This window comes from Chenopodium quinoa, unplaced genomic scaffold (assembly GCF_001683475.1).
Source record: "Chenopodium quinoa cultivar QQ74 unplaced genomic scaffold, ASM168347v1, whole genome shotgun sequence".
Classification (NCBI taxonomy): domain Eukaryota; kingdom Viridiplantae; phylum Streptophyta; class Magnoliopsida; order Caryophyllales; family Amaranthaceae; genus Chenopodium; species Chenopodium quinoa.
This window is the reverse complement of record NW_018742914.1, coordinates 8105027-8128121: the sequence shown is the minus strand read 5'-3', so window position 1 is coordinate 8128121 and position 23095 is coordinate 8105027. Positions and strand designations below refer to the sequence as shown.

General features: G+C 37.0%; 4 protein-coding genes across 4 annotated transcripts; 1 reads left to right on the top strand and 3 right to left on the bottom strand.

Moving 5' to 3' along the window:
* Positions 1-5657: 5657 nt before the first annotated feature.
* LOC110728159 (proline-rich receptor-like protein kinase PERK8) lies at positions 5658-12219 on the bottom strand. Its single transcript, XM_021907807.1, has 9 exons — positions 11697-12219; positions 10278-11174; positions 9071-9460; positions 8750-8836; positions 8578-8648; positions 8295-8377; positions 7942-8089; positions 7684-7845; positions 5658-7594 (listed from the first exon to the last, which is right to left on the bottom strand). The coding sequence occupies exons 2-9, from the start codon at positions 11026-11028 to the stop codon at positions 7367-7369; spliced, it is 1920 nt and encodes a 639-aa protein (XP_021763499.1). The 5' UTR covers positions 11029-11174; positions 11697-12219; the 3' UTR covers positions 5658-7366.
* A 406-nt stretch (positions 12220-12625) lies between these two features.
* Positions 12626-16152, bottom strand: LOC110728155 (probable endo-1,3(4)-beta-glucanase ARB_01444). Its single transcript, XM_021907803.1, has one exon. The coding sequence runs from the start codon at positions 15151-15153 to the stop codon at positions 12964-12966; it is 2190 nt and encodes a 729-aa protein (XP_021763495.1). The 5' UTR covers positions 15154-16152; the 3' UTR covers positions 12626-12963.
* Positions 16153-16871: 719 nt separating this feature from the next.
* LOC110728158 (centrosomal protein of 83 kDa-like) lies at positions 16872-20678 on the top strand. The gene is made up of 6 exons (XM_021907806.1): positions 16872-17549; positions 18697-18819; positions 19275-19454; positions 19672-19753; positions 19966-20030; positions 20220-20678. The coding sequence occupies exons 1-6, from the start codon at positions 17259-17261 to the stop codon at positions 20520-20522; spliced, it is 1044 nt and encodes a 347-aa protein (XP_021763498.1). The 5' UTR covers positions 16872-17258; the 3' UTR covers positions 20523-20678.
* On the bottom strand, positions 20606-23094 carry LOC110728157 (protein trichome birefringence-like 19). Its single transcript, XM_021907805.1, has 2 exons — positions 22530-23094; positions 20606-21541 (listed from the first exon to the last, which is right to left on the bottom strand). Exons 1-2 carry the CDS (start codon positions 23019-23021, stop codon positions 20789-20791), a joined length of 1245 nt encoding a protein of 414 aa, XP_021763497.1. The 5' UTR covers positions 23022-23094; the 3' UTR covers positions 20606-20788.
* Between the last annotated feature and the right edge of the window lies 1 nt (position 23095).

Below are 23095 nucleotides of genomic sequence, written 5' to 3'. Positions count from 1 at the left end.
AATTTATTTATTTATTTTAGACGAGGAGGAAACAGTTTCATGTAAGCTCTAATCAATGAATTAAGCCAAAGAAAATACCAGAGTACTAAAAGCCAATAAATACTTTGTTGGAATGTTGGCGAATTATGTATGAAATACGTCTTCGTTGTTTATTATTAGGATTCTTTTTGTTTTTTTAGTTTTTGCTCCAGGCTTCAAAAATGTCTGAGACAAAGTAATGAAAATAATACTTATATAGGTTGCAAAAGTATTTCTAACAATTTTTTTTTCGAGGGTTCATTTATTTTGGATGATGTAATTGATGGGTGGTTGTGTGACAACTCAACTGCAAAAAAATGTAGCTAGTACTACGTACTACGTACTACCTTGTATAATTGCATTGCATGGCTCTTTGTTTTTTAGCTCTTTCATCTCCAATTTCTCTATTATATAAGCCTTCTACATTTCATTTCATTTCATTTCTTATCTCTTTAAACAATTCAAAGCACAAGGAAAAAAAAAAAAAAAAGGTGGTGAATCAAGTAACAATCAAAATCAATTCTTATTCAGTGAAGCAATTAGTCTAAAATAACGACACTCAAGCCCTTAATCACCTAATTCTTATTCAGTGAACCAACTTTTGGCTTTTATCTTTGATACACATCATTAAATTTTCATTATCAGCGGTGCACTCATAATTATCACCTAATTACTACAGTAAGCACACCGTTAGTAAAACGTTTAATTAGGGTTAATGACAGGGATTTTGCTTAAACTTGACTTGACGAAAATGCCCCCCAACTCATTAATTCTCCCTCCAAACTCAACTGACAACATTAACTCCAAATTTGTGATCGTTCATCTTCTTTACTCTCTCCCCTGTTTATTCTTCCTCAAACCCTAATTGTCACGGTTTGGAAGCAAAATTCTTGGAAGATTCAGGCCTGCTTTGTGGATTGTAAAAGGTTAGTGCTTATTTGTTGTTATAATTTCTAATTTTTTCGCTTTAAATTGCTAGGTTTTAGATGAAGTATGCAATTTTTTGTGAGTGGTTGAATTATGTTGACTGGTTGAATTATGCTCTAATGTTGTTTGATTTAGCCTTGATTTATTTTCGATTTGCCTATGATTATGTATGGTTGCTAAATTTTGTACTTTCTAAATTACATAATCCAAAAATGCCGAGTTTGAGTTTGCATGCTATAGTGTTAGTGGTTGAATTATGCTCTAATGTTGTTTGATTTAGCCTTGATTTATGTTCGATTTGACTATGATTATGTATGCTTGCTAAATTTTGTACTTTCTAAATTACATTATTCAAAAATGCTGAGTTTGAGTTTGAAATCTAGGTTTAAATATGTGTTCTTTAGTTTGTGATCTACTGTTGTGCTTAAATCGTGGTAGCGTAATTTACTTTGCAGAATGCATGACACGGTTACACTGAGATTTAAGTATAAGCAGCATAATGTTGATATTGATGTGGACTGTGATAAGTGCAACCTCATGGACTTAATGATAGAATTTAAAGATATTTTACAGAATAAGGGAATAGTTATTTTGAACCCTATATTTGCTTATGCATATAGGGGCAAACATTGGCCAATAGATGATGATGGTGGTCTGATTAGGATGTTTAGGACACTCCCTGATGCTAAGATGTATGAGATTTTGGTTGGGACTACTTTAAATTCAACTTTTATGAATGACTTAGTATCTGAGTTTAGGAGGAACAAATTAGCTACTGAACTAGCTAGCCAGGGTGTACATGAAGAACCAGAATACCACTTGTACATGAAGAACCAGAACCACCACCTCTAAACCAACCATCCCTACCATTGACTGTGAGTGAGAATTCCCAGCCTTCTGTAGAAAATACCACTCTTTCTAAGACAGGGAATGAGAACACCAAACTAAAGCCTAGGAGGAGATTGAGATTGAAATACTCTGAGGATGCTGCATTACATGAGATATTTGGGACTGAATTTAATGATGACCCAGAAGCAACCTTTGCTAATATGCAGGAAGTACATGAAGAGAGTGTGGTTACTCCTTCTGAGACAGGGAATGAGAACACCAAAATAAACCCTAGGAGGAGATTAAGATTGAAATACTCTGAGGATGCTGATGCCCCTAGCAGTGTGGTTACTCCTAGTAGCCCTGCATTACATGAGATATTTGGGACTGAATTTAATCATGACCCAGAAGCAACCTTTGCTGATGTGCAGGAAGTATATGTAGAGAGTGTTGGTAAGCAGTCTAATAAAGAATACAGGAAGGGTAGGAAGGAGTTTGAGAAATACTGTGCAAACTCAGGGTAAGGGCAAGGCTGGTTCTGCTGGTGGGAAGAGTAAGGGCTAGGCTGGTTCTAGTGGTGGGAAGGGTAAGGAGTCAGTTGGGTCTGGGAGTGAGAATTTACCTCCTTCTCCAATTTCACCACACACTGTATTCAAAACACTTGTTGTGAGAAGAAGTCCTAGGTTTTCACCAGCCCAAGTCACAGCTAATCACACCACTCCCCTTCCCAGATCAAGTCCAAACAGCCAACCATCAAGTATTATCACTGACCCTAACATATTTGCTAGAAAAATTCCTAAAACTACTCAAATTAGGAAGGGTATATGGATTGGTCAGAAAGGGAGGGTGCCTAAACAAGGTACAACACACATAAAGCTAGGGGAGAGTAGTGCACCTAGTGCTAGAAGGAGGGTTACATATGGTTTGAGTGGTGCTGGTGGTGATCCTGATGATTCTGGTGATGAAACTGGTGATGAATCTGATGCTGATGATTCTTCTGATGGTGATTATGAGGCTGATGTGCATGATGATGAACCAGTAGACTCATATGAAGAAGTAATTCCTGATGGTGATGTTCTTCAGGATGAGTTGCATGATATAATCACTGTTCCCCACATAGAAGACAACTGGTCACCTACCTTTTGGTCAGCTTTCATTGATGATTCTGATGATGAGAATTATATGGATAAGCTTTATAAGCATGGGGAGATGTATGAAGAAGTCAAATTTGGGAAGATATTGCTTAGACCGTGGATGATATTTATTGACAAGGCCCATTTGAGAGAGACCTTGAAAGATTGTGCAGTTCAAGAAGGCTTTGCTATTACTATGGTGGCTGCAGACAGCAAGAGGTACACTGTAACATGCTTGGCACAATGCTGTGAGTGGAGGATGCATGCTAGTAGGCTGGCAGATGGCAAGACTTGGGCTATAAAGAAGATTTGGCCAGATGTGCATAACTGCAGGGGGTTAGAAATGTATAACCCAATTTGTACAGTTAAATGGGCTGCTCCAAAGGTAATGGAAGACATAAGGGAAAATCCAGACATTCCAGGAAAGGCCCTTAATGAGCTTCTGTTTTAGAGGTTTGGCATTTACTTGAAGCAAGCCACCTTGTATAGGTTGAAGAGATATGTTGTTCAAGAGATATTTGGAGGACATGATGAGTCATACAACCACTTACCTAGATATGCTGAAGTTATAATGAGCACTAACCCAGGTTCTAAGGCTTTTGTGGCATGGCATGAGAGTGAAAGCATTCCAAGGGTTAATTTGTTCAGCAGCATATTCATCTCATTTGCTGGATAGTGGCAAGGCTTCCTAGCAGGCTGTAGGCCATTGATTGGAGTTGATGGTACTCATTTGAAGGGCAATTATGGTGGAATTTTACTATCTGTTGTTGCCTTGGATGGTAACAATGAGATATACCCAGTTGGATATGCAATTGTTAGCAGTGTAGACAAAGATAGTTGGAGTTATTTTTTCTGGCACATCCACAACATAGTCAAAGATTCAGGGAGGACAGACTGGACAATTATTTCTGACGGGCAAAGGTGTGTATATATTTCACTTTTTCATTTCTTGATTACTATATTTAATGGCATACATTGATAAAGTGATTGTTGTAGGGTGTTGATGTTGCATTGAAAAATATTTGGCCTGAAGTTAAGAGAAGGTACTGTTGCAGACACTTGAGTAGAAATTACAAGAAAGCTTTCCCAGGTCCACTTATGTACACCCTTTTCTGGAGAGCTTGCAATGCTACTAACAAATTCACATTCAGAAAAGCAATGAAGAGACTTAAAAAGGAAGGTGGGGAGGATGTCATGAAATGGTTTACAGATTTAGGCCATCAATCTAAGTGGAGTAAACACAGATTTGATCCAATGTGTGCAATGACTCCAACACTTCAAACTTTGTTGAGAGTTTTAACTCAAAACTTGGACCTGACGGATGCAGGCCAGTATTGACTTTGCTGGAAGGTAATGATCAAGCTGACTTGCATTTCACACTTATTTTGAATGATTACATTGCTAATTTGATTGTTATGTTATGATAGGTATAAGGAGAGTGTGCATGGTCAGGATAGCTTCAAGGCATGAGACTGCAATGGCCTTCAATAATGATGAACTCTGCCCCAATATAGCAAGATTGGTCAGAGAGATCAGCAAAGCTTCTACAACTTGTAGAGCTTTCCAGTCAAGCCCAGAGGAATATGAGATTCATGAGGGTAAATCACAGTTCCCTCTCAGCCTAAACAGTAAGATTTGCTCATGTGGAGCTTGGTAACTGTCTGGCATACCTTGCAGACATGCTATAAGGGCAATGACTCATGCAAAAGTTGACCCTCACAATTATGTCAGTTCCTGGTATTCTGCACAGACATACAAAGAGGTGTACAGTCATTGCATAACTCCTATCCCAGATCTTAGTCAATGGCCTGAATCTGCTGCTGAGAACCCTCCTCATGTTCACCCACCAAAGATGAAAAGGGGGGTTGGTAGACCTAGCAGAAACAAGAAAAGGGAAGAAGGAGAGGACCGGCCAAGCAAAAGGTCAAGAACTGTGAGATGCTCAAGCTGTGGTTGTTTTGGACATAACAAAAAAACTTGTAAAGGAGGGCTGACTGGAAAAGAGCTAAGGGCTGGAGAAGCACTTGTGATACAAAACCCAAGAGTGAGAGATCAGACAAATGCTGCAAAAGAAGCAAGAGCAAAATCAAAGGGTGAAGGGTCTGGTGCAACTGAGCTCACAAGCTTACAACTGTCAAGTCAGCCACAAGACCTGTCACAGTCCCAGAGCTGAGACAAGGATGTAATTTTGAGATATGCAGATGCTTTTTAGTTTATTTTGATGTATTATAAACCAAAGTTTGGTGTTGTTTGATCAGACAATTGGTTAAGTTTTTTTTGTGAAACAAGTGTACTTGTTGGGAACTTGGTACAAGTTTTTCAGTTGTTTGTCTTACTTTTGATGTAACCTTCTGAAACAGTATGTTTGGGTTGCAGTGCTTTTGCTATAACAGTTAATATATGCCTTTTCTTGTTTCTAATTTTACTACTTTATTCTTGTTAGTTTCCCTAATTTTACTACTTTATTCTTGTTAGTGCACCATTAAGTGTCAGTAATTAAAGAAATAGGGGAGTATAACATAAAGCAAACACTTTTATTATCAACTCAAATTACATCTCACAACTAAGTTCTCATTGCAACTCACACACCCACTCTTGAACTGCATCTATTTCAAAACAACAACCAACAAGACCAAATACACAACAACAAACTTAACAACCATATGAACAAAATCAGCAAAGTCATCTGTCTTCTTCTTCATGAACTCAGTGAATTTTGCCCTTAATAGTTGAACATATGCTGCTTCTGACATGTCACCAGGTCTGCCACCAACATCCCTTACAATATGTTCATTAGTGAGCCACAAGAACAAATCACAGAGCCTGCACTTGTAATAGGGCCTTCCAGGATTAGCTGCTGAGTTTGAGAACCTAATGTCTGCAGATCTTGGAGGATTACAGTTGCAGGTAATGGTTTTAACCCACACACCTCTTATATTTCTGTTGCTTGAAAGAGATCTTGCGCCAGAAGAGGAAGCCATTACAGATTTGAAAGCAAAAAAAAATTGAGAAAGCAAAAAAAACGAAAGAGAAAGAGAAAGCAAGAAAAACGAGAGAGAAGAGCATGTATTTATAAGGTTTAATGTGGTGGGAATTGATTTTTATTTTTTAAATAAGGAGGGAAATGTTGGAGGGAAAGGTTGGAGGGAGATTAAATGGGAGGGCATTGAGGTCTTTTCCTCATTTTTCCAACTAAAACGTTTCAAATTAACTAACTAAACGTTTTACTAATGGTGTGCTTACTGTAGTAATTAGATGATAATTATGAGTGCACCGCTGATAATGAAAATTTAATGATGTGTATCACAGATAAAAGCCAAAAGTTGGAATGTATCATTGATAATTATTAATGAGGTGATAGAAAAATTAAGGGCTCGAGTGTCGTTTTTGTTGCGACGATGGAGGAATTCAGGTACGTACATGGTGTACTAGAAGATAATAATACTAAGGTTCAGATTAGGTTTATTCCGGGTAGTTCTGCGTCTATCAAAGATGATACTCCTTACTTGGCTAGAGACATCTGAATTGTCTTAGATCAAGTTGTTTCGTATCCCACTACTCATATTATGTTAAGTTTGTTTTAATTTAGATTTCTAGTATTTTGAATTGTTTTTATCCTTGAGTTGTAATTTTTTATGCCCTCCCTACTGTCAACATGGATGTCAAAAGGGACATTGATGACGTCAGTTTAATTTCTTGTTATTTCAGCTTTGTTGCTTTAGCATTTTTTTTTAGGCTCGATTTCCCTGTATTTGGGCCAAGATGATAATGTGAAAACTCTTTATGATGTGTTATTAATGAAATTATTTTTATGTTAAAACTTAAAAGTAATGTAATGTACTTGTCAATAACTAAACATAGTACAAAGTACTCCGTACAATAGTATTCAATAATTAGATGTGGATGAGAAATACTCCGCAACAAACATGAGAGTTCTTTCCTCAATATTGGATGCTGACAAATTTAATGATTAAGAAATATATACTATATTATGAGGTTATCAAAAACTTTGCTCACCTTAATAATAGTGTGCCTGGATCTTTGATGAATATTTAAAGTTGTATAAATTACAGTACAAAATTATTGACCAAAGAGCAAGGATATAGAAGATAGAGGAAGATGTGACATTAGAATTGCTATTAACTATCACGCCCTAAAACAACCTCAAATTATATTATAGCCAAAGACATAGCTTATCCACAGAAGGAAAAAATTGAGTGATAGTTTACACTTATGGTTTGGAAACGTACAAGATCTTTACTGAGCCTTTCAAGAGTCTAATTGCCGAGGCCAAAGAACTAAGTCTACAAGCCCTTTGGCAATCTTTAAGCATCCTTTCGCTCCCCATATGTTATTGAGTTCAAGGGGATAGACTTGCCGTTCCTTATAAGCATGCATCAAGTATCTATCTCCACCAGATACGAGATGATTCATAAACTAAACAATTTTACATTTGTAACTTAGACCTGTCCACTTCTGCCCCTAGCTATTCCACTTCTCCCTCCACTTGAACGGCTACTGTGGCTGTTATTTTGTTCTGAACTAAATTCTTGGCTTCCAAACGCCATCCTCTGGAACATTCTGATTTGTGCTGATTGCTCTCTTGAATCATATATCCCACTTTGACCTGGTTTCATGCCATTCGATATATCTGATAGTTCGTTCATTGTATCCAATGCTCTTACCACCTTATTTAGTTAACAAGGCAAAATAAACAAAATCAGTTATCTAAAGGAAAAAAGTATCTTTTTTTTGGCATGTTTCCTTGAATCTTTACCTGGCTCATTTTTGGCCTCTTTACAGCCGAATGCCGTACACATGCAGCTGCTGCTTCAATCATCCGAAACATCTCACCTCTATCATAGTTTCCTTGCAATCTTGGGTCAGCAAGTTCATCAAAGTTTTGGTTGTCCAACGCCTCAGTCATCAAAGGTCGAGCCTATATGGTTACATTTTACAACAGGTCAAGCAATTATCAGAACAGAGACTAAAACGAAGAGGGATTTCTTACTACAAGATTTGTACCCCAACTCACCCATTCAACTAAGCTCTCATCTCCTAGTGGCCTGGTTTCATCAACAGGCTTGCGTCCCGTTATAATCTCTAGAAGCACTACTCCGAATGAGAATACATCGGACTTTTCAGTCAACTTGCCACTCGATGCATATTCAGGTGCCATGTAGCTGCAAAGAAGCCATATATGACAAATAATTAGAAATGTACAAAGCCCTAATGACATGCTGGGACTTGGATGAAACTCTATCTTCAAATATATACTGCCAGATGAAAATTGCAATGTCTCTGCTATATAGAGCAGAATATAGAGTGAAACTGGTCTTATGGAAACTACTGACTCGCTACCATGGAAAAAACAGAAAAACTACCCACCCAAAAGTTCCCATGACTCGTGTAGATACATGTGTGTTGCATTCCAACTCTTGTGCTATTTTTGCCAGCCCAAAATCAGCTACCTGTTTGCAGCAGTAAACCACAGTCAAAGTCAAGAACTATATTTGAACCAACAATTTGAGTATCAGAAGAGGCCTTCAATGTAAGAATATCAGCCTATGTTAATCTTAATTGATTAAATATGTAGTAACCACATTAGCGTAATTGTAAGTCCCAGTGTTTCCTACGAAACGTGACTGTCATTACACATGAAAGGGTGTACCTTAGCATCGAAGTTGTTGTCTATAAGGATGTTAGCAGTTTTAATATCCCTGTGAATAATCCTTGGATGACCTGGTGACAAAAGACAAGGAAAATATAAGAGATTGCATAAGAAACATCAAGAATAAAGATATAAGAACAAGTCAAAACAAAAAAGGATTTCCATGCATTACAATCTTCATGGAGATATGCAATTCCCTTAGCAGAACCACAAGCAACCCTGACTCGGAGGCTCCATGGCATAAATGGTTTATTAGAATCTGGAAAAGCCATAAGCAAGCAGATGTCAATTAACTGTCTTTACTTAAGATATTGACGGAGTTAAGCATCAAACTGCAGACATGATTTTTAGTATCTTATTAGCTTCTGTGACATTTTACCCACTACCTATGTATACTTGACAGGCAGACAAGGAATGAGTGACAGTCAAGACACATTGGCATGTGTATTACATTTATAGAGCAAAGCGTCTCAATTCTTAATAATAAACTTACTGTGGAGGTGGTAGTGAAGGGTGCCATTTGCAACAAATTCATAGACGAGCAATCTTTGAAAATCAGTGATGCAATAACCCACAAGAGAAACCAAATAGCGATGGTGCACACGGCTGATAATCTCAACCTCCGCTTTAAACTCACGATCTCCTTGCCCACTGTTATCTTTCAACTTTTTTATAGCTACTTCTGTGCCATCTTGCAAACAACCTCTATACACGCATCCAAATCCACCAGCCCCCAAAATATTTTGTGCAGCAAACCCATTCGAGGCAGCATGCAACTCCTCGTAAGAAAACCAGGTTTTTGAGTTGCCTATTCCACCAGTATCTGGTGATGAATTTATATAATCGCCACCACCACCATCACTTGGTTTCATAAAAGAGGTGCCTGGAAATACAAAGTAAGCTGTTCATTATGTATGCACATGCAGGCTAAAACTTAGCGTATTAGGTGTTATGAAACAAAATGATCTGATTGTCTTTCCCTCGATTTACTTGTCATTTTATTTTCATCGTCTAAAATAGTAGTCTGTAATTTCAGCCCTGTCACAGTGTCTTATTCATACTCACCTCTATGGCTTGATAAGAACTGTATATATTGACAACACCAAAAAAGATTCAAGTTTTTTAAGTGCCCAAGTTCCAGAAACTACACTAATCAAAAATAATAACGTACTAGCGTAGAAAAGCATGACGTAATGGCTGTATTTACTTACTGAGCTTCAGGAAAAAAAAAAAAAAAAAAATGATTTTATGCTCAGTTGAGAAAATCATTAAGTACTACCACCCTAGACAGGTATAGAGTAATGCAGCAATTTGTAAGTATTTTGGTTTCGAATTCATATTTTCAGTCGGGGGGAAGGGGGGGGGGTGTTAAGGTATGGGTGCTACTGATGACCAATACAGAGCAGTACGCCAATTTTCAGGTTCATGTTTTGACTAAAATATTAACATATTTTATATAATTTGGCAGGGGGTTCAAATATGTAATCATACCATAAACTAAAACCTCCATTATCAGGCTAATCAGCCACATGCAGTATCTGTGTAAAAGAATTTAGTAAATTGCATAAACCAGAGCAGGCTACCAGCTATAACAAGTGATTCATATTTGACTTAATGTTGGCAATTTGAAAAAATTATATGCAGCCAAGTTTATGACTTTAACCAGAATACAATTGTAAACATAACTACATAAGTGTTACCTGATGTCTGTGAAGAGGCATATGGGGATGGCAACATGTACACTGAATTATGTCGTATGTGTCTTTTCTTCCGCCTTCGCAAGCACACAATGGCCATAAAAAAGCCTATGGTGAAAACAGCTGCCACAATCCCAATGGCTATTCCTGTCTTAACTGTTGCATCATTACCAGGAGAGGGACTAGCAGAGGAATTCACTGGAGAAATCGAGGCAGTACTTCCAGATTCTGTTGCTGGTCTTGGTACTGATCTAGAAGGCGTAGAAGAGTCACTTGGAGATACTGGAGGGGAAAGAGTGGACTCGGGTGGCACTGGAGGAGATGAAGAGTCCACAGGAGGAGGAGGAACAAAAGTATCTGGTGGAGAAGAGCCTGGAGATGTGCCAGGAGGAGCTGGGGGTGATGGAGAAGGTGGTGGTTGGAGAGTAACCGGGGGAGACTGTGCAGGTGTTACAATAGGAGGTGGGGAAGAGGCCGGTGGAGAAGAGTTAACAGGTGCTGATGAGGGCGGGGGAGAAGATGGTGGTGGAGACAAAGGCGGTGAGCCTGGTGCTGGGGGTGGTGAGCGTGGCGGTGTAGTGGCAACTGGTGGAGGGGAAGTTGGCGGCGATGGTGGTGGAGGATTATTGGCAGGAGGGGGAGCAGATGGAACAACATTCGGAGGTGATTCAACAGGTGGTAATAATTTTGTAAGGACAGGAGTTAGTGTAGTAGATGGAGGGCTTTCAGGTTGAGAATCTGGGGATGAAGCCATCTAATCTTTTCCTAGATTACTCCTTCCCTACAACATGTAAGCATGTAATTCATACAAACATCCCAATTTTGCCAAACTTTACAAACCTCCAATATTCTCCTTCAAATTCCCACCAAAAATGCCAATTTTATGTGAAACCTAATGCACTGCAAAAATCCAGAATTCTCATGCATTAATCAAACTGCCAAGATCCTCAAGAACCCTAATTTTTTTTTCCAAAAATTTAAAAATTCACTCAGCCACAAAAACTGAAAAAATTCTGCAGCAAGAAATACAATTCAACCAATTAAAAACCCTTTTTAATTCCCCTTAATTCAAATTCAATAATACAAAATCAACAAGATCAACCTTTTTTTTTCTTTTCTTTTTTTTTTTTTTTCTTCAAAGGAAAAACACAAAAATCCAATATTAGCAGATATTGCTCAAAATGAGAAAAACCCGGATCACCAAACAGAGAATATTACCCCAAAATATAGCAAACCATAATCATAGGACAACACCCAGTTACCCACATTATAATTTTCCCAGCAGAACCCAATTTAATTGCATTAAACTAAATTCCCGAAAACAATAATAATTATAAAAAAAAGAAGCCAACTTTAATTGAAAAAATAGCTCAAAGAACAAAATTAAGATACTCAGGAAAAAAATACAAAAGAAATAATTACCTTGTTCTTTATTTAGAGGGTTTCTAAATAGAGAAAATGCAGAGTAAATACAGATGTATATTTTCAAAATTCCCAATTGAAAGGAGCAATCTGAATGACAGAAATAAAATTGATTAGCCAAAATTAGCGCTAACAAACGTGGGAGCAACTTCATGAGTGTAAGGAGAGAGAAAATATAAATGTAATTAGTTATTAATTAAGATAATGTTAGGACGATACAATATATGATTACATGATCATAGTTTAAGAAAAATATATACATTACCCCGTGTTAGCTGGTGTAGGAATGTCTTCAAGTTGACGAAGATGATGATTAATTTCATCACCCATGTTCATGTGCTCTGTTCTTCCCATTCTAAGACTTTGGTTTGTCAGCGCTTGAAATCAATTACAGGGTATAATGACTTGTGAGTTTTGGCCTAGGTTGACTTACGTGGTCTATTATACATTTGGGTGTACCACACACACGATACTACATTCACATTATTTTTTTGTTCAGTTTTTTAGTCCATAACTCTGCAGTCATACAACAATGTCGATTCCATACATACGTTATATACAAATGAATAAATAAAGCAAAAAATTGCATTGGTTGTCTATTTGAATGGTACATCTAGATGTATATGAATATTGTCATGATTTTGCTCTACTTGGCTTTACGATTAACCAAATCACGTAATGCTAGGTTACGAAGAGATCTCTCTTTGATTTTAGTCATATACAAAGTATATATATTATTGTTATTGTTATTATTATTCATTATTTTTCATTTCCTTGTGTTGAGAAGAGTTTAAGTATGGATTCTAAATTCATTTCAGACTCGAAGAAAATTCATAGTATTGTCATATTCGCCGAGCATATGAGAAAGATTTTAAAGTATCAACATCAAAATTTTGTGTATCAATTACTCCGTAGCAAACAATGTGAACTGGGTAAGAAACCAGGACATGTATTACAGTGTGCAAATATTGGATACAGTAAAAACTTTGTATATTTTCTATTGTGTATAACTGTATAATACATTCAAAACACAGATGATAAGAAACTGCAAATGGCTCACAGGCTCAGCAGATACACGGCAACAAGTTTCAAGGACGGTTTGCCAAGTGATCAAGCCTAAAATGATACATTATATTGATTCAACAGAACACTACGCTACTAATATATCACCATTGCTCAAGTAAATATAAGATGTACACAACCAACAGATGAAGCAATCCATCATAACTAATAGGTATGCAGATTAAACAGACCTGATATAACATAATTAGTGATAATAGTGGCCAAACCAACAATGACTGCCCATTCCAAGGTACCCATCTTCATCATCACCCCTGCTGTGAATCCACCAGAGGAGATTGGAGAGGGAGTTGCCATCATCGAAACCTTGCAAGTTTCTTATTTTCTCCAGGGCACTCTCCTTGTTGTATAGTCCTTCCAAAGTATACACAAACCCCTTCCATCCTTCTCCCACTCCGTCCCTTTCCAAAGCTGGCAATGTCCAGTTCACAAGATCTTTCACAAAGCTCACATCAGGAAACAAAGCCTCGGTAATAGGCAATATTGGAAGGACTTGAATTCCGAGTCTACATTCCTTCCATGCGGGTGGTGCAAACCAAAGTCCGCTGTCCCTTTTATTAGCCCACAGAACACCCACCACCTTATTCTCATTGCAAAAGATGTCCTCATATATTCCCTCTCCTTCTCTTACATGCCACCATGTTTGCGCTGCTTGCATCTCCATTGCTACAAGAGATGAACCAACAGAAACAAGATGGGCATCACCATAAGCCAACCCCATCAAAGCTGCAGAATAGTAGGCATTCACTGCCTCACTTGTGCTTTCCTGATTCCTCCCATCAGCAAATTCTGTCAGCCCACCAGCCCAAGAATGCAGCTTATACAAGTCGAAACATCTCAAACGAGTATATTGTGAGTTTGCTCGTCTACTCAAACTCATAAAATCAGCCATCATTGAATAAGCCTGAGGCCTGTACTTCCTCCCCCAAGCAGGATCAATCTTAGCAAGAACAGCAATTCCATAAATAAAGTACCCCAAATGGTAATGATGATCATTAAAAATTCCAAACCCGAAATCAGCCCCAGAATCAGTTGACCCTTGTTTAGTAACCATTCCACCCCATTTTCCATCATACAGAAACCCATTCCCATTAAAAGTCCCATCCAACCAAGGCTCAATTGTTTCCTTCAAGTACTTCCTAACCACAGGAATTGCATCAGGATAACAAACTTCCTCAGCAATCAAAGCCATTCTAGCAGCTCGAGCAACCAACTTCCCATAAAAATACGAGGAAGTTGTCGAAATTGAGCTCGAATTCAAACTACTAACATCATTGGAAAGAGCTGAGATAATCTCATCATATGACTCCTCCTTAACACCCTTAATCGAATGCCAAGTAACCGACACCGGTTGAGTCCTCATCAACCATGAATCCCCAACAACACCAACAAGATCTCCATCAATACTCTTATACTTCAAATCATCCAAAACAACAACATTATCCCTATTTAACAACTTAAGATGCAAAGGATGAGCAAGCATTAACAAATCACCCCTCCCTCTTTTTTCCCATCTATAATTCACACAAAATGGTTCATTCAACACAGCATCACCACTAACAGGATAACAAGAGCTAAATTTATCAAGAATCGACTCGAATTTCGGGTTCGAATCGGGTAAAGCCGCAAACCGGATTATACCCGAAAACGAGTCAGAAACAATATTAGACAAATCATGGGTTAGGTTAATTGGTGAAGAAGAGTAAATCACCCAAGTTTGATTATTATTAAGCTTAACAATAAACTTAGTGTTAGAATTATACGAATTAAACGATAAAATCGCATGAATTGTGGAGAATTTAAGAGATATACCTCCTGAAACAGAACAAGTAACAAAAGGGCTACCTCGAACAAGAAAGAAACGGAGATTTGAAGAGACGAAATCAACAGTTACACTAAGATCACTAAACGATGAAATTTTATGTGGGGTATTTGAATCTGGATTATTTTCTGCAGAGATTGTGAAATCTGCGTTGAAAACCTGGTAAAGGAAGGAATTGTTGGCGAATCGAGAAGGGTATGAGAGAGAAAGTGAGGAGAGAGAAAGACGAATGAGGTAAGGGTGGATGTATTCAGGTTGATCGCCATTTTTGAGGACGAAGTTTTGGAAGAAAGAGTTTGTGGGAAGAGGGGATGAGAGAAGTTCAGGGGAGAAGAAAGTGGAAGGGTCTGGAAGAACAGAGGACTCTGTTTTTGGGAATAGAAATGGTTGATTTCTGTGAAAAATCGCCATTGTTGAAGATGATGATGGTTGTACGGGTTGTTGGGGAGGAAAGAAAAAGGGAGGTGGTGCAAATGAAAATGATGATTTTGGGGGGTTTTTAAAGGGTTTGGTGATCATTGATTTTATCTTCCTTGAAGCTTTCTTAAGTACCATGTGGGAATTGTTTATAGGTTTCGGTCTGACAGGACGTCTTCTAATTATCGATAAAAAGTACAAAGTAAATGATTAGCTAGTACTTAATTAGTAAGAGAGGAAAAATGGGAAGTTGATCCAACAATTGAGGGGAGTTTCTAACCTTGTATTGTAGGGGTGGAAGAAGAGAATGAAAATGGCATGATTGAAAGAAGGTTGGATTCCAAGGTATGTGGGGAGAATGATAGAGTTTGATTATGGGAATGTTGATGTGATATGTGTGTGTATTTGTGGAATCATGTAAAGGGTGTTTTACTTTTGAGAGTTTGAAAGTGTGAAGCAAGGGATGGTGGGAGAAAGTGAAATACCTTGGAAGCAATGTTAAGGGATTGGATATTCTTGTAGTATGGTTAAGGTTGACATTTAGCATAGGATTCATATGATGACTTACCATTGGGCTTTTACATTAGGTTTAAGGTAATAGTTTATATAAATTTAGCAATTCTCTCTTCAAAATTAATATTTGTGTTGCTATTAATAATTTAAACAAATGTACGTTTGAGCTATATTCAACCACCAGAAAAGGGTTGTTTTCAAAAAAAAAAAAAAAAACACTAGAAAAAGGGTTACAGCCTTACAGGTAGTTGTCGGAATGGAAGAAGGTTGGAGGTGGCTAGCGAAGTAATGAAGGTCTATCATCATTAGGGAGATGGATAGAGATTTGTGTGAGAGAGGGATTGCCAGTATGTAGTGGTGGTTGATGGTGAAGGGTAGTTAGTTTTAGTGGTTGTGTTGGTGGATTAGTTGATGTAGCAATGCGGCAATGGGTGTGTGGTTGTGGTCTTCATTGTTGAGCTATTGAGCAACAAAGCTAGTGAAGTAGGGAGAACCTAAGGAGGTAGCGTTTATATTTTCAATGGAAAGAGGATAATTGTGTCAAGTTACTGCAAATGCTTAGAGGCATTTTTTTGAAAAAGGAAAATTTCACAATAAAGAAATCCAAATTATAGTTGATGTGTGAAATACAATTCAAGTTATGAAATGTCATGAGCGCAAATTATTGTCATATCTGTCATTCCTATGAAATTGTAATTTCTAGGAATTTTCAAAAATTGTTTGGTTGGATGTAGGAATTTCCACTTTTCATGGGAAGTTTCACTTACCTAGAGGGGATTAGGTAAGTAAATTCCTTCATTTTGTGGGAATTGGAACTTCCTATTCCTACATTATTGTCAACCAAACAAGTACGCGTACATTCATTTCCTACAAAATCAAACTTCCCATGAAGTTGTTTGTCAACCAAACAAAGCCTGAGTGTATGTTATCCAAATTTAAATCTCGTTAATTTTATGATACTTATTATTGTGCCCCTCTTTACATTAATTAATACAAAGTATATAAATAAATAAACATAAAAAATTGTATAAAATGATAAGAACCCAAGGTGAAACTTCTTGGAAATATTCCAACATTTGATGTAGGAAACCCTTCTGACTAAGTATACGTAATTGATAATCCATTGCCCTTTGGTTTGTTTTTCAACCATTATTTTATGCCAATGCCAAATTGTCAATGCTTAAACTTTAGTCCTTGTGGCCATTGGCAACTAGGATGACTTAATACATACTCGTAAATTGTTTTCATACTTGCATAAGTACGAAATTGTAGTTATATGAAAGAATAATTTTTTAATGGCTGACCATGTTCTTATAAGTATGAAAACAATTGATGTATTAAGTCATCCTAGTTTCCAATGGCCAAAGGACCAAAGTCTGAGCATTCACAATTTCACAAATTGATCAACTTTGTTGTTAAACATTGAGTTTAAAAATAAACGAAGAAAGTATGATGTAGCATTGTAATATATTATGAGTACGATACTACATGTATAATATTTTGTAAGAAGAATAAAACATACCGATTGCTGATTAACCCATATAGTACGGAGTATGGGTCATATTGAGTTGAGGAACTCAAGTCGAAAATGGTCTAATTACATAGTGGCTAAACCACATAGCTTGGAAGATCGGACCAAAAGAAACCCAGATCCTAACAACAAACTCAACTGTCACTGAATTTCACCAACAATACAACATCCTGAAAGAGAAAGAGAGAGAAACACAGAGATGGCGGGGCTGCTAGCGTGGGCAGCCGATGTAGTAGGCGCGAATGAAAGTGGTTCCGATGTTTCCGACGACCCGAGTTCGATTCCTCTCATTCTAACCCCTCAACAACAGCAATATCTCAATGAATTGAACCAGAAATCAGCTTCTCTCACTCGTTCGATCCAAGATCTACGGCTAAGACTCCCTCCCTCTGACATCGCTCAACGTCTTCCTCATCTTCATGCTCATTCCCTCGCTTCTAATGCTGCTCTTACTCTTCAATTAAACTCCCATTCTTCCACTCGGGAGCAGGTAATTTCTTCGACTTTTCCCTTTGTTTTTTGATAATTTGAAATTGTTGTATTGTATTGCTTAATTTTTGTATGGGGGTGCTTGTTTTTGGGCTAATTGTTTGATTTTATTTCTGGGTATTTTATTTTTGGTTGTTAATTGTATTTTTTCGTGGGAAATTTTGATTTTTTTTTCCTAGGGGTTTAGTTTAATTGTCGTGCCCATTTTAATTTTTTCGGTGATTTGTGGTAATTGCGCTTATAATTGTTATCGTGGGTTTCTGGGAATGTGAGTTTTGTTGCAAATTTATAAACTTTCTGATCTGCTATTCAGACGTTGGAGTGTTGATGATTTGATCATCTTTGTATCTGAACTTTCCATGGATTACTGCAATCTTTTACTGTTATTTTAATTTTACCCTTTTCAGTGCTGCATTAGATGACCATATTGATGACTGGTTTTTATGTCTGAATTTTTCCTAGTGAGTAAGGCTATGGTTGATTCAATGTTGGGGATTAAGGTCATTTGGCCGATTGAGTCAGTATTTCGCATCTTGATGCTTTGGCTGTGTTCTTCTCACCTAAAACCATGAATTTATTGTATAGAACCAAAACATTACACTCTTTTTAATACATTTTGATTTGATAGTTTATGATGTGCTGCTTTGCCGCAATTGCTCATTCCAGCTTCTAGGATTTTGGAGCTTTAAGATACAAATAATTCGATTTGATAGGCATTGTTTAGATATTCTAATAATTCATGCATTCTGCTTGTGTGTCTGATCCGTGTTGGCATTTTTGTGATCATAGGTTTGATTTGAACTTATTTTTCCCCTTATTGAGCTCCTGAATTGAGACTATTGAGTTGATTTGCTTGATGAAGGAAATTAAAGGATATATGGGGTACCATATCATCCCTTCTCTATTTGAACACTAATACACTTCTTGATAATCTGATCCATCTTTGTTATTGGAATCGGGGGGTATTTCTTTACAGTGACTAAATGTCTTTGATGGTGATTTCCTGTTTGCTAAATCAGGGATGTGATATCCGAAAAGACAAATATGACTTATGACCAGTAATTTGTGGAAAAGTTTCATGAAAGGATTATGGGTAATGGTGGAAGCTTTCTTCATGGCTTCATTTTGTGATTGACTTTGCTGATCAGGCACAACAAAGGGAGGCTAAATTGCTGGAAGAAAATGCTGCTTATGAAAGAGAAATCACAAAATGTGAAGCTAAGATTCAAGAGAAGTTGCAGGAGGCAGAACATTTCCAGCAGAAGTTGAAGGTAGGCTTGATTATTCAAGTATATGGTTTTATACATATTGCTTAATGTGGAAACAAGTCAAGAGAGAGAGAGTCTTTATCTGACCTCTGTCACAGCCCACGCTATTGTTTAGGGTAGTGAGCAAGCACATGGTGTGGAGAATTAGCTTCATTTACCATAGCTTGACTGAAATAGTAAAATTTTCCGATAACTAGTTTCATGTTATTCCCATCAATCTGTTAAAATTAGAGTCACAATAGGATTAAGATAATCATGTGTTCATATTTAATATCAGAGGAAAGCTGTCCTTCTTGGAAGATACAAATTCTTCCAATTAGTTTGGAGTTGGTCATTGGTCTAAAGTTCGGTATTCTTATCAAAGTTAAGGTTTACCCAAACTAGTCTTAAGCCATATCTGCTGCTTTCCACATTGGCCAAATTATTTGCTAAATCCTTTCCTTATGCTGTTATGACAGGAGTTGGACTCGATTGAGGAAAATCTGAAAACTGAGTTGCAAAGAGTTCAAGCAGGTTCAAGTGCCAGTCAGTCTGAGAAATCTGCTGTTCAACATGGAAAAGAAGTGGATACTGAAGCTGAAGAAGATGCTTCCCGAACTGCTTTACTTGAGAAATTGGAGAACCAGAAGAAAGAAATGGTAATGCTTGCTTCTTCTTCCGATATGCTAAACACTAATACCATTAAAATTAGAATGTAGAGATCAAAGTTGCAGAAAGGGTTGAATAAGGCAAGCATTTTTTTATTTGATGGAAGAAAGGACAAAGGATTCAAATTGCAGTTTTATGTTCACTTCCTGCATGTTCATTTGACTGTTATATTAATTTCCTATTTTCCCCTCTTCATAATTCTTACAGCAATTAATGGAAGAGAAGATTCAAATGTTGGAGAAGAAGTGGGCAGATGTTCAAGAAAAGGCACTTAAGCAACCTTCACCAGGTCTGTACATTAAAAGTTTAAAACTATAACTCTTTAAGCAGATAGCCAGCTACAAGAGTTATCTGTCTGTGTAACATTTTCTCCTAGGTTTTAAAGCTAGTGCTTAAAGGTTTTATCTTAGCTTAATAAAAATACATACTTGTTATTATTAAGTTTTTGCTATCGACATATCCTTGAGTACCTCACAGTTTGGTGAAATTGATCTTCTACAGCTCAGAGAGAAAAGGCATTGGACAAGCAGCTTCATAGCTTGATGGAGCAACTGGCTGCAAAGCAGGTTAGTTGTCTGTTAAAAGCTGAGGCATTAATTTTGATATATTATTTGAGAACAAAAAAAAAAAAAAAAAAAAAAAAAAAAAACCACGTCTTTGACGTTCCTACTGTTCTACTTGTATTGAAAGTAATTGCTATACCTAACCACATTATTCGAGAGTCTTGTTGATGTCTGATCTAAGTGTTTTTCTAGGCTCAAGCAGAGGCTCTTATAAATGAGATACACATCAAGGAGAAGGAGCTTGAAAGATTGAACGCATTGTGGAGGAGAGTTGAGGATACCAAGGAAGCTACTGCTGCTAGGAACCGCTTTGCAAAAAGTGGCCCAATCTATGGTTATGAAACTGACACTGACCTCGATGGTCACAACAACCTCCCGTATTACTCTGGTGGTCGTTCTGAATACCGGCAAAGGCTCAGGATTTTAAGGTCTTCCTTTGTGCTTTATGTCTTTTTGCTGCACATAATAGTCTTCATCAGAATATCATTCATTTGAGAATGCTGTTTTTAGGAGTTTTGAGTTTTAATATGAGAATCAACATTGTGCATAGAATAAATGACAAATAGTGAAACCATGTATGAGTAAAATGCCTGATTTGTATTATCACCTATGTAATGATATTGATAGTTATAATACATAGTATTACTTGAACTCTGACCTTAACAAATTTTCCCTAAAAAATATTCTAGCAACTGTCAAAACCTTGAGTCCTTGAGTAATAAAAACACAATTTCCCTCATTTTCTGCTGAATATCATCCCTTCAGTCTAGCATCTTAAGCAGGAAATCACTCCAACTGTCAATTGGCCCTGGCAAGCACCAGTGGACACAATCACTGGGCCAGGTCAGATTGGCCGGACGCCCGTACGTACTCGGATGTCCATCAGGCCGCAACAACATAATCTGGGTCATATCAAGGAGTTGTAAACTCAGCCCACGCTGCTGCGCCAATCTTTGGCCCTCCCTGAACTCCTCCATTTGGGCCGTGTACAGCTCCAAAGTTTCCCCTTCTAACTTGACCTCATTGCTCTTATAGGGCCTTTTCCTCAAGCAATCTCCTCCATGGTCCCACTCACCCCCTTCAAAGTGACCGGGAACAAAAGTCCTCATGTACACTTTGCCCTTAAAACTTTCCCTCTCCAAAATGGCCTTGAATGCTGTCCGAAACGCATTCCGGAACCCAAATGAAAGGGAATACTCCGTTAGGTTATCGATCTCACAGTAACGACAACCCATAAATTGTCCTTTTTCGTAGTATATAAGAGGTCGGAAGAACCATTGTCCTGCAGATACGATAACATAATCATACTTGTCAATTTCATCCTTCCATACATCATCAGCCTCGTCGAGATGAAGTCCCCAGAAGGTCTTTCCTGTTCGACCATTGGGATCATTTTCGATTGTTTTCACAAGGTATGGACTCCATAATATAACTAATGTGAAGTTGTACGATTGATAGTACCAGCGTTTGAAATTATCATCTTTGCTAGTTGAGACATCTAAGGGGTGTTCAACCTGTAAAATTTAGATTTAAATAAATAAATACAAGAAAATTGAATTAGGTACGGAGTATAATTTTTATAATTTCTCAAAATTAACAATTACTCAATAAACTATCAATAGATAAAGAGTGGTTTTCTCAAAAAAAAAAAAAAAAAAAAAAAAAATAAGAGTGGTGGGTGAAGAAACACATGATTAATGAGGATTCTTGCTGTCAGTCTGACAGTGAAATAAAATGTGCAACTGCACAACATTACATGCACCATTGTCACCAACATTACATGATCTATTCTTTATTACCTGATTATGACACTCTTACCCAACTTATACCACTAATATGATTCAATTTGTCAAAACCCTTTATGATTTTCACTTGTGTAAAACATTCCATTGATTGATAATGTCTATATCCCGAACGATGATCTGGGTTGTTAGCTCGATTATTTCTCGTATAACAAAAATCTAAATCTAAATCTAATGTTACTATAAGCATAAATGACAATCAAGTACTCCATTCGTTTAAAATTAGTTGTTATGGATATACATGATCAATGTAATCTAAAGAAAAGGTATTATACTTTGATGTCATCTATGTTACACTATCAAATAACTTTACCAATGTGAGTATGTGATCATTGAATGTCTGTTACTGGCAGTCAAACTGGAGTATAAAATAAATAATTGAGACATTATTAAGACAGTAAAGTGGTAAAAAAGAAAAAGTATCCTCAGTATCATTTAAATAGTCTAAGTATAGTTTGTCACTGATTACACTGTCGGCAATGTATTCTAATACTCGAATTATTAAATCAACAATACAAAATTACTAATCTTCCAATTAACCAATTAAACTAGCTAACATCGACAAAAATACATCAAGAACATATGAATTCAAACAAAGAATTCTAAACGAGTTCGATTCAAACTAAACTAGCTGACATCTACTACGAATCCTTTCGATATCATAAAACAAAAAACGAGCACGAGCAAGAGCAAAACTTACCCGAGACAAGAGGCAGATCAAGGATTGCATTTGATTCCTAGCAACAGAATCACCAACAAAAGCCATAGACTTATTCCTAACAATCTCAAAAAACTTAATCGGGTCAAAAACGGGTAACTCACAATCATTAGGCTTCCACCTCCACTTCATAAACTCGGTATCGGGTCTACCATACTTCATACAATTTTGATGTTCTTGAATCACCCAACAAGTTTCATTTGTATAATATGGAGCATCCATATTTGGGATCCAATCACCCGAATAAAGATCACATTTTTGAATACTTGTATCACTTTCTGTCGGTGGAGCTCTTTGTTCTTCATTGTTTATGTATGAAGTTGAAATAATTGGATTTGGAGGTGTTTTGATTGATATATTTTTGACTAATTGTAAAGCTATTATTGTAAAAAGAATTATTGGAAGTATTATTTGGAAAACTACTTTTTTGTTGAAGCTTCGATATTGAGTTTTGGTTAAGTGTATTTGTTCCATGATTTTTTTTTTTTAAGAAAGTTTTGTGATTTAGTTCCCCTTTTTATATATTTATGCGAAGTATTTTTTTCTTT